Source organism: Barbus barbus, assembly GCF_936440315.1.
Source record: "Barbus barbus genome assembly, chromosome: 1".
Lineage (NCBI taxonomy): Eukaryota > Metazoa > Chordata > Actinopteri > Cypriniformes > Cyprinidae > Barbus > Barbus barbus.
Window position 1 is genome coordinate 29,219,903 of NC_136729.1, and position 17,191 is coordinate 29,237,093.

A 17,191-nucleotide genomic window follows, 5' to 3' on the forward strand; every position below is an offset into this window, starting at 1 on the left:
AGAGAGAGGAAGGACACAGGTGGTGGTGTTAATCTGCGTTTGTTCTCTTAACCGTAGTTCATCTGTGGGCGGAGGAAGAGGCATCCCGACGGTTTGGTCCTGCTCTTACCCCTGAACATAGCCTAACTGACACAGAGATGCAGGACTAATCAGAAACTAACATCACCTCCCCCTACTGGACTGAGCGGCCAAGAACAGGCGGCGGAAAAAGAGGAAGAGGACTGTGACTATGAAGGACATTATCTTATCAAAAGCATTATTTAACATAAAAGACTTCAAGAGAGAGAAAAAAAAAGACTAATAAAATGGACAGCTCAGATGGTTTCCTGCACGAGTGTTCTCGCTGGATGAAGGAGAGAAGATTTGTTGATGTTTAGTGAGCTGGAAACAAGGAAAAAAAAAGTTTTTTTTGCTTCCTGTGTTTTATGTGTCTTGAAACCTCCCTTGTGTAGCTGATAAATACTTTCTGTGTTTTTAATTGCTTTTTTGACTTTGACCTAGTGAGGAAACTTTGAAGTGCTTGTCCCTCAGAGCAACACATTCCTTGAACCAAGATGGCGGCCAGTTGCCAGTCTCAGAATGAGAGAGCGAGAAACTGAACAGACTTCCCTCCCTCTCTCTCTCTCTCTCTCTCTCTGTCGGTGTTTCTCACTGCCCACTGAAACTTCACCAGTGTTATCTGTCTGAGGCTCCCGTTCCTCTGGAAGTTTGGACCAATCCACTACATGTTTGGAGACCAAGCACACTCCTTTGTAATCAGCACACTCTCAGCAGTCAGTGCCTGGACGTCAAAGCAGAAGAACGACAATCCAGTACTTTCAGGAAATGAGAACGCTGCGTTTAAAAAAAAAAAAAAGGGAAGCTATGCCTTTTTCTTTGAGAACTGGCGACGTGATTTCACGATGTGTTTGTGAGACGTTCAGAGCTGAACTCTGCCGTAGCATTCGAGACGAAAACCAACCGAGGTGACAGAAGAACCAGTTTACACCCAGCGTGTCTGATGAGACGGCACGAGCCAAGGAGACTGCGAACGTGCAGCCTGCAGAAATCAAACAGAAACGCGGCCCCTAACCCTACATGCTTTGATCTCAGTCTTGCTCACTTCAAGTACTCTGGTTATGAGATTGTGTTTGTAATATACTGCCACCAATCAGTGTTGCAAAGTGTTACTGACTACTGAAATGGTTTGATGTATTCAATTATTAAAGAAAAATAAGAAAAGAAACATGCAAACAAGAAACAAGTATTGTCTAGCCATAGATACAGTCATGCGTTGTTGCATTTACAAAGCTAGCTGTTTTAGAGTGTAGGTATTAGATTGGAGTTTTCTTCTCTAGTACTGTAATTTTTGCCTTTCACCTTTGTAAAATACCAATAACATTAAAAGAAAAGGAAAAAAAGAAAGATCGACAATCTTCTTCTGTTGCTGCAAGCGTATAAATCCATACATTATATATACCCATGCCTCATGCAAGCAAATACAAACCGAGGTTTCCCCCCTGAAGTATTTTGCACTGTGACAGTAAATGAAAAACCAGTCTATACAGTACGCAGATCGCTAATGGACAATGAAGGTGCGTGTGTGCGTGCGTGTTTGTGCGTCCCTTGACGTTGTGAACTGATATTCTCTCAATTCTTTTGTGAACTCTGCTGATTTGGTCTGTGTAGTTCAAACTATCTCATCTTATGATGCTCATCACTGTTGCTTTGAGAATCAATTCAATGAACTTCCCAGTAAGTCATTGTGTGTAGACTCCAATGCGTTCGAGTCTGTTTTCTTCAGATATATTCTTTAGTTGTCCTCTTTCCAAAAAATATTTCTAAAAAAAAATAGTTTTTATAGTTTCCATGCAACTCTCTTAAATGCTACAATTAATAAAAAAGAAAGACAAACAAGTCTGTTTAGTGAACTAGTTTCAGTAAACTAGTACAGGTTACGTAAGGTAAAGGAATTATGACAGGGAGGGTCAGTGATAGGATATGTATTGACCAATCCCTATATACACTGGTTATAGATGAGCACACTTCTGGCTCCCTCCTCTGTGTAGTATATCTCTCTTTCAGTCGTTCTGGACTAATATATGAGCATTCCACACCTCTGAGCTGTCTTGTGGACTGTATGATTTTCATTTGGTTGCTGTATCCTCATGGCAGATGCTTTGTTTTGTAACTACTGAACTGTACTTATAATGAGAAATAAAATGTATTCAAACTATGAAACACCAGAGTGAACAACTGAGCGTTTTTGTGCCATTTGACCAGATATTTGCAATTTTAAATTTGATCTTACAAAATGTTTTGTGTGAAAATGAAATGCGGTAAATGTTAACGTACCATGCATGATTTTGTATTTAGCACTATACTAAAAAAAAAAGATATAGTTATATAGTTATACAAATTTGAAAATGTTTAAATTCCTCCCTCTCTTTACTAAATATAAAAAATGTCAATTCTGATACACTTTTTAAAGAAATTGATACTTTTGTTCAATGAAGACCATTAAACATTACATTTATAAAATGTGACAGAAAATGATTTTATAATAGGCCTATTACAAAATATTTCTTTGTCAGAGGTTGTCCTTTTTATCGTTTTACTGTTTCCACTAAAATATAAGCAACACAGCTCTTTTCAGCATTTATAATAATAATAATAATAAAATGTTTCTTGTGCACAAAATCAACATATTAGAATGATTTCGGAAGACTGGAGTAATGGCTGCTGAAAATTCAACTTTGGCATCGCATTAATAAATTATATTTTAAGATATTTTAAAATAGAAAAGTTATTTTGACTCTAATGAAGTAATAGAATTTACAATTTTACAAATTACGAATAAAGGAGCCTTGATGAGCATTTTCTTTTACAGACATAATACATTACATTTACCCTCACATTTATAAGGTTTACATTTAAAATAATGGAAAATCTGCCACAAACAAGACAAATACACACCGAAGATATAATCAGTAATATAAGTCAGTGACATCCTTTGCAAAAATGCTTTTTAAGTAAAAAAAAAAACAAACTGTTTTGATAAAATAAATAAATGAATCTATTGTACAACTAAATAATTATAAACCCAGCCCTCTCTCAAACAGAATTGCACAGACACACACAGGCAACATTTCAACATACTATTGTGAGCTGAGGACTTGTACGATGGACAGCAAAAATTATACATTTTTCTATCTTCCTGTTTCTCCCCACCCCAACTCCCATGTTAAGTGTAGTACATGGCCTGTGTGTGTGTGTGTGTGTGTGTGTGTGTGTGTGTGCGTGCGTGTGTCTGATTTGCGAGCAGTGCGGATTATGACAGCTCACATTACCGGCTGTGTTCCTGCTAACTGTGGCTTTCTACCCTTGGGCTATAGCCGTGTTAATTCCCCAAACCTGTGAGAGCTGGAGACTAGTGTGCCAATTGATGCTCATCCACTCTTTTTCAATTTTCTCTCTGCCTTTTTTGACTTTTTTTGTCAAGACTATAATTTCTATAGTCCATGTGAACATTCAATTCAGTGTATGTGGCATAAATGAGATTAAATGACCTTTTTTTGACTTTCCAAGCAGTCATGTGATCTAAATACAATAAACAGACATGTCAGTTGTTTCTCTGATGTCATTAACTGTATAAAAGAAACACATAAACACAGGACATGTCTTTCAAGGACGTTCCCTCTCCCCAGCTCTCTTTTAAAGATGGATTTGCCCCGTAACACACTCATCGTAGGCCAATGACAAGCGATAACTGACACCCTTTGGCACAGGGGCCTGTTGTGTCAATACCTCAGAGAGATAAGAGCCTGCTCTCCAAACACATGAAAACCATCCTCACTCACACATATACACACGAGCACCGCTTCCACCGCAGACCAAGAGAACATTTTCCCATTACAGGTCCGTATTTCATGTTTTTCTTAACCTTTTCCTGTGAGTTAGCGGGTTCTCGGTGGAGGGAAACCCGATCTCCTTTAGTCTGATGGGATCCATATTTGTGTTAACCTGCCGTCAAGACCCTGTTGAGGGGAGGTGTCTGAGGTCAACGCCTGACTAATTTTTAAACGGATCAGCTACACTAGACCAGATGGAGAAAGGCCTGGACCTAATAAAACTCACATCCTGAAAAAGTAACCGTTTCTTTTTCCTGCCCCTCTCCATGTGTGTAGCTTGTCTGGAGTTGTTGAGCGCTGTGGAGCACTGATGAAAGTCAAGCCTTTTTTTTTTTTTAAATAGAGTGTATACAGGATAGATAGATAGAGTTTGGTTTTTATCTTTCTATCTATATATATTTGTGTGTGTGTGTGTGTGTGTGTGTCTGTATATGTTTATATATATACAGGTCCTTCTCAAAAAAAACCTGATAAACATTAGACTTTTTTTCTAATTTTTTGAGATAGGAATTTTGGGTTTTCATGAGCTGTATGCCAAAATCATCAATATTAAAACAATAAAAGGCTTGAACTACTTCAGTTGTGTTGTAATGAATCTAAAATATATGAAAGTCTAATGTTTATCAGTACATTACAGGAAATAATTAACTTTATCACAATATGCTAATTTTTTGAGAAGGACCTGTATATATATATACGTGTGTGTGTGTGTGTATATATGTATGTATACACACTGTATATACTGTGAAGTGTGGTATACTGTATATACTGTGAAGTGTAGCCTATATATATATATATATATATATATATATATATTATTATTATTATTATTATTTTTCTAAATGTATATAAACATTAAATAAATGCTATAAAAACTTGAAGTTCATTGTTAGTTCATGATACCTGATGCATTAATGTTGACGAATTGAACCTTATTCTAAGTGTTTTTTCCCCCCTCATGTTTGTTTTTATAAGCACTGCTTGAAAAGAAGAAGAGGTAGAAAATAAAAATACCTTTAGGCTCATGTATGCCACATACAGTTAACTGTCTTGACTGAAAAGACAGAAAACAATCAATTTGGGGGGGGGGGGGGGGGTGGGGTTGTATTATTAGTTCTTTTTTTCTATGTATTGCAGTTATACTTTAAAGAATGGTGATCTTTCAGTCACTATTCCAAAATAGTATTTATTTAAGATATACTGATATGTAATATCAGTGTTTACACGTGTATATCAAATTGTACCCTTACATATTGTAATATATATTTCAGCGCATTAGTGTCACTCCATCTGGTCATGGTGTCATATTTGTGCGAGTGTGTATGTAGCTGATGTGTTTAAGAAGGCAGCGCGGTTGGGTTGCTGTGAGCCAGCACTTGTAACCAGGCAGATGGTGACCTGCGCTTGAACCTCTCTTTTCTCTCATTTGTTCAGCTGGCTTTCATTTGGCCAGCATGCAGGCTGCGTACTATAGCAAACGCAATTCTTCATTCAGACCACCAGATGGCGCTATAAATCAACTTATGGAGGCTTAACACACTGATCTTTGAACACCAACACACGCCAGATAAAAGATTACACTCAAGAAATGGATATTACCACAGTAAATCTTGATAGAAATGATGTGATAGTTTGTGGCACACATTTTAATACTCAAACCTTATGTTTTTGTTCTGCCATTAAGTCAGTCACATGGTTATAGCCTGTTTATTCAGTAGCATATCTTGTCATTAGGGCCAACTAAATGATATCTGAAAGAGAAAGGCATTGTCTGCAGAGAGAATTGCACTCTATTTCCATTTTCAATCTGCAGTCAATCCGTAATCAATCTTATCAGACGTTCTTTGACAGGCTTTTCACATTTTTACACATTTTTGCGCACTCTTCCTCTCTCATTTACACACACGCAGACAACAGTCATCTGTCACCATTCGAGAGCTCTCTGTGTGTCTGGATACACACCGTGTCATAATGCTCATCATACAGTCTCACACACATACACATGCAACTTAACAAGAGTGTGCGTGCTTGTGTGTATGTGTGTTTGCTCAGCTCTCAGGCAGGGTCTTATGAATCGATGATCATGTGGTATAAGAGAGATAGATGGCTCGGAGCTCCGTCTTGTCTCCTCTAATTGTAAAATATTAGTTACATTAGAGTGTGTTGGGTGATTAATGGAACTTATTTGGAGGTGGCCCTTCCTGGCCCTCCCCCCCTGCCAAAGCCTTCTCCACTGACTCCTCCGAACTGAGGGATTTCTCTTACGGCAGACAAATAGGTCCTGGGGACAAAATAGAAAGGAAAGGATGAGAAGAGAGGAGAAGATGGAGAAGGGAAATTCAAGAGAAAGACATGGAAAGAGTTGTAACACAAGAGCGAGTTAATTTATTCGATTGTATGTACTTCCAGGTAGCTTAAATGCCAACAGTCACATATTATGTCTTCATTGAGTCGCCTTCATCGATATTTCTATGTCTGCATGGGAATAGATCAGTAATGGTGCATATAAAAGCTGACTGGAAATGTTATTGATACCTGAGCAGATGAGCACTTAGGTCCAGCATTGATGCTCGGCCCTACTCCTCAGCCATTAGAAAGCCATGGATCATGTTATAGCCAGCAGAACAACCCCTGCTGACCGAGTGCTGGAGCTTCAGCCACACACACCTTCATCCTCTGGCTTGGTTCCTGTCTGTGTATATCTGTCTGCTTAGTCCTGGGCTTGTGGGAAAGGGAATGTTTGGATTGTCTTTTAATGTGGAGGCCTTGAGGAGCAGCGGTCTGATAGATCATGGTATTCTAGCTATATTCCTTAGACACAAAGTTGTAAATAAAAGCTTGGAATGATCATTTAATCTTGTCAAGGATGATATAGAGTTATATAAACAACTGCTTGCTTTGCGTCAAATGTTATTACATTCACTTTCATTTAATATATAGAAATTGAATCTTATTGTAAAATGTTAATAGTTCTTAAGAAACGATCATTGCATTTGAAAGCAACAGTGTGTTTTCTCCAGCAATGATGATAAAATTGTGAACTTTATTAATAGAAGAAAACAGAGTTTGCCCCTAGTTTCATTTTTGTTTGTATGTTGTATTTAGTTACATTTTTGTGGCTGTAGTATTTTTTACTGAATATATTAATACTATATTAATACCACAAAATATCCTGTTTTGGAGACTATCATCCACGATAGTCCATGTACCAGGTACCATTATATACCATGGTACAGTACTATGAGAATAACAAGAATAAGGTAATCACAAAATTCTGGCAGAGGAAAGATCATTTCAACACTTTTGGGTTTTTTGCTCATTTATTTCTAAAAGGTTTAACCTACGTCTTTGAAATTTTATCTCAGATATCTTTGACATTGCAGCCGTCATTACCTTTTCAATAAAATGTATTCATTAACATAACTGAGTCAGATGCAATTAAATCACATGTACATAAAGGCCGATTTTATATCTCATTGTTAGGGTGGTACAGTACGTGATGAATATAAACAAATGAAAACGCTTTATAATGTGAACAATTATATTTAATGTGATGTACAACACATGCTCAGACATGGCTAAATTTTAAGATTATGAAGGATGAACATTAATACACATCAGACATCAGACTATGTTCTGAAATTGAAGTACGTATTTGAATTATTTTTTAAAGAATGAATATATTGTAATAAAGGCTATATGGTTATGGCAAAGGCAAGTTTTGGTTATCTGTGTTCTAGCATTAGACTTTCATTTCTACTTGCTTTGAGACAGCTATTTTTAATCATTTTATTTTATTTGGTTATTATTATTCCTTTTTTCAGACATTATCGGTGCTGACTCACAAACAACAGAAAAGCAAAAATGTAACTTTTAAAGGGATGATGACTGTTTAAAATTATTTATTATAAATTAAATTAAACCCTCAAATTACATTTTTACATCATTCTAAACTGTTAAACAAATACTCAAGCTGTCTTTTTATTTTGGGAGAACTTAGAGGATTGCATTTTAAAGCTTTGGACGTTTTTAACAACGCTCCATTGAGTGTTATTATTATCCCTGCTCTCCCATACATATCAAAGTGCTGATTCCTTCACTCAGCCATGCCACAGTGCTTTTTTTGTAAGGGGCAATTCTGCTTTTTATTCAATGTGACCACTTTCAGAGTGAAAGTAGTCAGGTACGAGATGGTCTCTCCTTTGCACAAACACACACATGGCACACTTGCACACACTCGTAGACATTTATTATGTGTCTGTCGTGACAGCTCAGCACTAGAATGTGCAGCAATATGCTCTATTGGGAGAGAGAAAAGGAGAGAAGTGAGCAGTACTGCAGATGAGTACTCATGAACTCTTCCTCCCCTGGCCACACAGATACCCACACACAGACACACAGTCCTGCTGAGACTGCCTGACACATCGCTCTCATCACATGATGTATACACTGCCTTTTACCCATGAGCCTTTCTAACTCTTGACCAATCGCGGGGCTCCATGCAGGCCCTTGCCAGCACCTCTCATGCACTCTCAGTGAAGGAAGTGGTATATTATCCCAAAAATCCTTCCGTGAAACTTTCTGCACACAGTTACTCAGACATGTCCATGTGGAAAAACAAAACGAAATGCTCTGGAACACATCAAATAATTCCATTTGTTCAGAAACGAGAGAAATGAAGCCAAGTATGGAAGATTGAAAAGAGATATAGTGGCAGGCAGACTGGGAAATGTATAGCTGAGAAACAGAGAGAGTATTAAGAGGTACGTCTGCTGCAGGAGTTTGTAATCTAGTTCAGTGTATAACATGGGAGCTGCTTCCCCGGTGGCGCTTTTAGAGTTTGCTTTGGATACATACAAATCCAAGTTTTTCTGTGTTGTTTTTTTTTCCCCAGAGAGCCAGACTACAGCATCAGTTCTCCAAACTACAAACCAATTTCCATTAGAGCTGCATTTGGTCGTATAAAATCTCTCTTTCAGTCTGAGAAATATTTTGACTAGACGCTCATTAACAGTCCAAACTGTTCCTTTTTTTCTGTGTGGAAATCTCTTGATATTTATGTGAATGCATTTAAAGTTTGTAATGATACAACTTAACTACGGTAGATATTATAACAGCACAGTGCAGGTGTAAAGATGTTCAGCTTGATGCCTGTCTATTGTAGCGGTGTCTTTACTTGTTTTCTGTTTACCGAATCAGAGCGAGTGGATCTGAAGGTGTGATGTGGTTTTAGTGTGGAATCTTCCTCAGCAGGGTTTTGGGAGCAGGTGGGGAGAGATAGTGCGTGGCGCACTAACGTTGCGGAGGGATTTGGGTGTTTGGAAGCTCTCTTTGCTGAGTAATCTCCCAGCCTTTACAACACGCAGGTTATTACTGGCCGACAGATGGTACATCACTTTTTACTGCTCACACCTTCTGTGGCTTGCGTTCTCCCCAGACACACACTCCCTCTGTTTTTCTTTATCTTTTCCTTCTCTTCCATATAGGTGACACTCAAACACAGACACACACACAGAAGGAAAGTTTCCAGATATAAGGTATAAGCAAATGGAAATGCAACCCTTGCTGCACAGAGCAGAAAATCCTGGCCCCAAAACATACACGTGCAGAGCATTGTGTAATCCCTGTACAGATACAGATTCATTATAGATATTCTTTGAAATATCACAATGGCTTAGAGTATCTTTTTTTATCTTATAGGCAGACATGGTTTTGCTTACAGAAGCACATTATGTGTTGTTCAAAATCATTTGAAGTACAGAAATGAATATTTCCCAGGGAGAGTATATGAGTCAGATGTAGGTGATCTTTGAGTCAGTTGACTCTCCACGGTTATGCATTTAACACTTATACAACTGTTCCAGTCCTGGAATCTGATTGGTTGAACGCAGTCCAACAGCACTTACTGCAGACTTTTCACTGTCTATATAATATCACTTATCTCTGTCAGTCTGTGTATAAGTGGTGAGGTTTTTCCAGCGACCCGTTCTACATGTTACATCATTATGCCAGTAGGTGGCAACAGGTGACTATGAGTGAGTCATTTAATTAATTTATTGATTCGATTTGTTCAAAGCACTGATTCACTCAAGAATAAAACAAGCATCTCTCTTTATGTGGCTGTCATTGAATGATTCATTTTACCGATTTATTTGAAAATCCTGATTCATTCGAGAACAAAAACAAAAAAACAAGAGACTGGTTGGCTCAGAATTCCCTGCTATGTAGTAGATGAAAAAAAGTAGTATCTCCCCGAAATCACAATATTATGCAATTTTGGACGTAGTCAGAGTCATGGTTCATTTAACATATGCATTTATAATCCCTGATTTAAGTCTTTGTGAGTGTGTCATTGAATCATTCATTCAGCTGATGTGTTCCAAAAACACTGATTCTTGACAGAAAGTGTCTTTTGTCTCAAAATGTAACTCAATATTAACTTATGTTTGTTGATCTGTTGTATAAAACAATATGACATGTATTCTTGTTGTCTTGACATGGAGCAAAAGTGTTTAACTGGTGACCTTGTTCATATCTGCAGTGTGAGTTGAAAGGATATGAGTGTTTAAACTCTTAATCACCCGTAGAGCGGAAGTCTCTCTCTCTCCTTCAGTATTCCTATATCGCACATTCTCAGGTTTGAGTTACTCACAGTGAGCATCTGAAAGTCATTAGAGGCTCTGCAGTCTGTCATGTACCAGCCCATACACACGCACGCACAAACACACACACACACACACACACACACACACACACGAACATCCCAACATGCTATACATGCAGTATCCCCCTCACACAAAGCCACACACATGCAGAAACAGACATTCATGACATGCTCATGAGCTATTATTTTTTCAAAGACATGCCACACATACACAGGGACACATGCTCGAGTGTGTAAACACACACACACAGTAAAAGTGCTGAAGCCCTGCAGGTTCTTTCTGCTGCGTGGGGCAAGGGATTCGTCATGTGCTGATGAGCTGTTATAATAATATATGAGCAAATCACAAGCATTCTGCAAATTAATCATTTTTCCTCCTCAACACCCTCCCCCCGCTCTTTCTCTGTCACACACACATACACACTCTTTGTTGCTGAGCTTTGGAGAGGGTGACTTCTCACAGACAGACAGAGGTGAGAGGCAGCACTCTTTCACAGATGGTAGCTTTGGCATCAGATGGAATTTATATAAGACTGATTTTGATTACATGCCAAAGCACCTCCATGTCTGTGTGAGTGTGTTTGTGTGGAGGAGCTTGTGTCTGCTTGCTTACATACCACAAGCTTACTGTTCAAATGCATCTTGTTGGGTTTTTTTGCGATGTATGTGTGTGAATGACGAAATAAGAAAAGGAGAATGAAAAGAAGAGTGTGAGAGAGCAAGAACAGGAGGCGCCACAAGAGGGAGCATTAGCATCGTGTCTTCAGAGAGGAAGAAAATTAAAAATATACAGACTAGATACAATAGATGTTAAGAAAGTGTATCTAGAACAGAGTAAAGAAGTGAACTGATTGAATAAATGCGATTCTTTGTTTATTTTTGTTCTTTTTTTATTTTGGAATGATGAACAATGATGGAGTGATATTGGGGAATTTGCAGGAAGTGAGTGTTGTCATCGGTTTCCCTCCTCCTCTTCTCCTTCGCCCTCTGATCTCCACATATGAGGCCTTCAGGGGTTAATTAGGCAGGCGTGATAATGGCACACTGCTGAAAATAATAGAACTCTTTTTCTCTCTCTATTTTGAGACAATGTTAGAAAATGATGGAAAGGGGTAAGAAAAAAAGAAGGGAAGGGATAAAAATCACCTGTCATTTCCATATGTTGTTTTACAAAGCTTAGTACGTATAGGGGTACAAATATGTTCTTATATGTGGTTTTTGGCCACAAAACATTCAAAAGATTTATTGGCCATTGGTAACAAGCAGATTGGAATTTTTACTCACTCAGGACTCACAGTTTCGGGAAACAGAGTGAACAAAAAATGTGGAAAGGATTGACACATACTGGAGAAAAAGAGAAGGAGAAGGGAGAAATAAAATTCTTCATACTAGTTCATGTTATTTGGCACCTCAATTGCAGTAGATGTGAATCACTGGAGAGCTTTGAAAAGAAGAATGAGAGAAAGAAAGCGCACAAGAAAGAAAAAGAAAGATGCCATCACTTTCGATATATAAAGTGGCTTATAACATCTATATACTGTATTAATAAATCATGTTGTTTATGATGATGTTTACATGCTTTGCTATGAGCACTCAAAAACAAACATGCTGTAGTGTTCTAGCATAGCACCCACACTATGACACACTGTAATCTTTGTACATAAACTCTCCAGCTCTGCTCCTTCTTCTCTTGTCATTCAGAAACTAGCAGCAACAAGCCAAAATTGCCCCAATTAGTTTCTAAGTAATCGGGGCAACTATTATGGGAAACATTTTGAGAGGGGTTCAATGCGTATGGCCTTTTTGATATAAGAAAAATGTGCCCTGCCACAGAACACCCCTCGATATATGATTCATTGTTGCCAATTATTTTGACCATCAAATAGGCACCCTGAAGGGGCAGTATTATCTCACTTTGAAAAGGGAAGCTGGAGGAAGCCTTCTGGATGAATACGGAGTGCTGTGACGGAGGTTATATGTCAATAAGCTTTCTTCTTTTGTGTTTCTTTCTGAGCCCTGTTAATCATTTACCTGTGGTCCTGTCATGGCCACAGTGAGCACGATGCTCTCCTCTCCATATTCCTCGTTATTTTTGTCGATCTCTTTATGTTTATCCTGAAAATTGATTGAAAACCACTCCATTCTCTAGCCACTTGGACCATCTGTGACAGCTCCCAGCTCCCTTTACATTTGCCTAAACTTTTCCTGCTTCAGGAAAAGAGACGAGATAGGGAAAAAGAAAAGAGAGGAGAAGAAAAGAGAAAGAAAGCAGACTTACAGTTGGTGATGCTAGTTCACTCTAAGTATAAAGTGGCATGAGAATATACTGCCTCTTAGACTTAGCGCAATGTAAGGGAGTGTGAAATTAAAGTGCGTATGAATGAAACGGCCGGGATTGTGCGTTGCCGGCTTGCTTATCAGACAACTGGAACATCGAAAGCTCTAAAACTTGTAGCAATCCCCTTTGTAGCGAGGCCTCAGCAGACATTGTGGTATTCGAAAGCCGCTGAGACTCCAAAGCCAAACACAAAGTGCTTATAAATCCTTCTTTTTTTTGCCGAACACGCATATGCAAGCAGACGACAGTATGCACACTTACTTTGAGGATGCGTACATTTTTCACGTTGCGTCACGGCTACACCTTTAATGCAGCCGCTTTACATTCTCCGCACCAACGCGGCTGCTATTTTAAACCGCCATGTTAATTTGATTTAGTGCTTTTCAAATTGAATTGAGAAAAATGGAGAGCAAATGTACTGTTATTAATGTTCTAAAGTAGCGTGTAGCTGAAAGTGCCTGGCTTTGCTCTAAGTGGATGGGCCCGATAAGAGAGCCAGATATGATAGGCACGTAATCTGCATTCCTCAAACAGACTTGTGTGGGCTATTAAGCGCCATTGTGTACAATGCACCGATGATCAGATCCAATCTCTTAAACAGTTGTACTTGCTCTAAGCTGAAAAGAGAACTTTCGAACTTAGGATACTGCAACAAAGAAAACGTCTTCATCTGAACAGCAGAGATTGTCTATGGACGGATCGAGGAAATGCTTTTGAAACATACTGATTAATCATTAAACATTAAACATCCATCTTGTGCTGATTGTAACTAAATACTACACGCAAGTGTTATCTGGGCCCTCTGATTAAAATCAGGCACAGAATGTTGAATTATTTTGATGTAAAGTATGTGGCATGTGTAACAGGCTTTATTGACATTGTACAGGATGATAATGTTGTCGGTTTCTTTCCCAGGTCATGGAGGTCAGAGGCCATTCCAGTGCCGCTACTGCCCCTACAACGCCTCTCAGAAAGGTAACCTGAAGACCCACGTGTTGTGTGTTCATCGCATGCCCTTTGACAACAGCCAGTACCCCGACCGGCGCTTCAAACGTTCCCGCATAGACTCTGATGTCTCTGGGAACTCCGAGGATTGCAATCTTTCCTCCTCTGGCCAGGTGAACACAGGAGAAGGTATTTCTGGTGATACTCCTCACACTCTTGAGTGAAGCTGTGTAAAACTGAATCCAGGGATTTCTAAGGACCTTCATGGGTTTGAAGTGATAATGAAACCACCTCAAACAAGCATTCTCATCGAATCATTGTAAAAGAAACATGAAGAAATTCAAAATTCTGCCAAAAATCTGGTATTCCTTAAATTCGGGATCATTAATTCCCAAACTGAAACATTTCAGTCTCAGTAATAGTCTGTGAAGCGCAGGATGGAGATGATGAAGTAAAGAAACCTGAACCCTTTTCTGATCAGTCTGAAACTAAATACACGGCTCTTATTGGAGTTGCCTGAATTGAGCGTTGAAGAGACATTACTGAAGAGGAAAAAAATGACAACGTTAAAAAAAAAGACTGTCATTAAATTCCTCAGAGTGACTTTTGTCCCAAAAATAATGCTTTTATCAGAAAAACGATCCGCGCCAACGATTTCAAGACAGTTGGAAGGGAAAGAAAGATGGAGGTGAGCTGTTGAGCGCACCCTTCAAGAACATGACACCACCAGTGGCCATTTGCCCAGCGCCAATGACGCACAGGGATGGAGTGAGCGGACGGAGGGATGTGGATGGTGAAATGGGGGGGTTGGGGCGTTTGGTGCCAGCCTGACTGGAGCTGTCATCACAGAGGAAATCAATTCAACCCCCTCCCATGCTACTTCCATTCACTCCCCCCACTCCTTCCCCATTTTGCCTCTCCTCACTCTTTCAGAACACGTCAAGAGAAACCTTAGTCGCCTGTACAGCCGGGCCGCAGAAGGGTCAGCCTCAGACCTGTCTGACGACTACTAGCACTTCCTATCAGCCTCTTTAATTCCCCTCCTCCCTCCCTTCTTGTCTTTCTCCTAAAAAAAAAAACAAAAAAAACTATTAAATTGCATAATAATAAGTGGGTAATATTTCTTCCTTCTTTTTCATTGTTGTGCAGTTTTAGGATGTAATTTGTATATCACTTAAAGTGACACGACAGAATGGCAGAGACACATTAAATGTGATTTCCATTCAGCACTTCTTAAAAAAAGTATTTTTGTTGTTCTTGAAGAAGGTGCTGCTTTCCTTCTAACTGGTGGACTTTGGGCAGACACTGACCGTATGTAACCAAGAGGCTGAATATGCTATGTGTTAAATGTAACTTGGAAATAATATGAAGGAACCTTAGCTCTTTTGTGGGGTTTATTGACCCACAGTGGGAGTACTTTCTTTATGGAGCTCTTGAAAAAGTAGCACTATGAAGGCACTGTAGATATGAAGTATATAGATAATCACTTCTCCACTACCTGTCTGTAATCTAAACTTCAGGATGGCATTTATGGGTTTGTTTGTGTTTTTGTATGTTTGTTTTTCCCCTAAAATAATCTGATGGATTTTGTACAAATTGTATTTTTTATTTTTGAATATCATCATCATGGCCCCATTTTTTGTGTGTTTGTTGTCCTGAATATTCCTCTACTAAAAGAGATTAACAACACAGGCAGTTTGGATCCTATGAAATCAAGCCTCTTAAAGAACAAAATAAAGTGTATCAACTTTCATTGTACTTCCTTTTATTGAAGGCTAGCAGGGGCTAGAAGGTAAATAAGTATAGTAGGGGGTTAGAGATGCATGGATGGAGGGGGGCGGATATTAATGTTTTGTGATAAACAGAAATGATCCAGACTTTAAGAAAGTCAATATCTTCCCGCTCAGCACAGGGAAGCTCAGCACTTAAACCCCAGGGCCTTACGGCTGCTCTATTCACGCCAAGAGGAGTTTAGAGGACTCACAAATACCCACCACACTCCTCACTAAGCAGTAAATAAAAACATAAACCCTTATCACAGCCCTAAGACCACAACATCTTGACAAACAAAAAAGGAAAGATAGAAAGAGGTTGAAAAAAGATGATAGAAGTGGTCTAGAAGTGGTGCACAGAGATTTTACAAGTTCAAACAAACTAAGGTTCCAAGCAAGGGTTCTTTAAATCACCATAACTCAAGAATATACTTAAGTCTTTTATTTTTGGTCTGTTCTTTGTTGTTGTTGTTTTCTTCTTTTTATTTTTATTAGGATAGTTCTCACTGCCTTAAATCAAGTTGATGAATTTAATAAAAATATTTGTATAAGCTCTACTGGGGGGCAACGTTTGAAATGAAAGACTTTGTAACTGCATTGAGCTTTAGAGGTTTCGACGCACTACTGTGTTTTCTGGTGACTGTCAACTGCTTGCTTTTCTTGTATGTATAAGTGTGCACACTCCAAGTATATTAGAGTAAATAAACTGAAAAACAAACAAACACACATTTCATTTATAGCACATTTTCTTTTCTTTTTCAGTAATCTGTCCTGTTGGATCATGTTTGGAGCTCTGAAACAGACAATAATTATTTTAGTGACACTGTTTTTTTTTTTTTTTTTTTTGTAATTCCTTGCCATTTTTTTGTGTTGTATAGTGATTGTCAATCCCTTAAATTGAGGTGCTAATGTGTACACATTACATCCCCTACCGGAAAAAAGACAAAAAAAATAATAATTGACTATTCCTCCAAAAGTACCTGTAACCATGTCATTTTACTGGTACAGTCACTTGCATAGTTTAGATCTCTGCAATATTGTGCTTCTTCAGTTTTCTTTCTCTCTATAATACTCTATGTGATCATGAACATTATACTGTCCAACATTCCTAAATGAAGAATATTTCTATATCAGAGGGGCTGCAGAGGAGGCTAGAGGATTAAATTGCTACTTATATGCTTTTCACAAGTAGATGACTTGTTATTGTATTTAAGGACTATTCCTAGTCATTATTTATTGTCATACATCTGTCTGACAAAAGAAGAGAAAATATATGTATTCTGATGAACTATCAAGAAGTTGTTTTTATTTCAGCAATGGCTGTTTTCTTTCTGCTGTTTAGAAGTTCTAATGTCTTTGAAGCAGTACAGTTTTATCCAGTGTTTTACGCAATAAAACCTCTACCTCTTAAAACAATGACTTTGTCTTACTCATTTGTGTCTGTCTAATTCAATATTTTTTTTGGAAACACTGTGAATTGTCTTGAAATCTTTCAACATGCAAGCATATTTAATATTTCATCTGGCTTGAAATAAGTGCATATGTTGAATATATAAACTTCCTTTAACAGTAAGAGCTTTTG

At 38.4% G+C, this 17,191-nt stretch overlaps 1 protein-coding gene across 4 annotated transcripts in view; it reads left to right on the forward strand.

The window, feature by feature from the left end:
• The window catches only part of LOC306868977 (zinc finger protein 536-like), a 184,718-nt gene extending 169,813 nt beyond the window's left edge, over window positions 1–14,905 (forward strand). For 3 of the 4 annotated variants that reach the window (XM_079415486.1, XM_079415488.1, XM_079415487.1), the window contains one exon: window positions 58–2,217. In XM_079415486.1, the coding sequence (XP_079271612.1) occupies window positions 58–149 (92 nt within the window). In that variant the 3' untranslated portion in view covers window positions 150–2,217. Of the gene's footprint in view, window positions 1–57; window positions 2,218–13,807 lie in introns of those variants that run through there. The other variant, XM_079415485.1, reaches the window with a different exon arrangement.
• The last annotated feature ends 2,286 nt before the right edge of the window (window positions 14,906–17,191 follow it).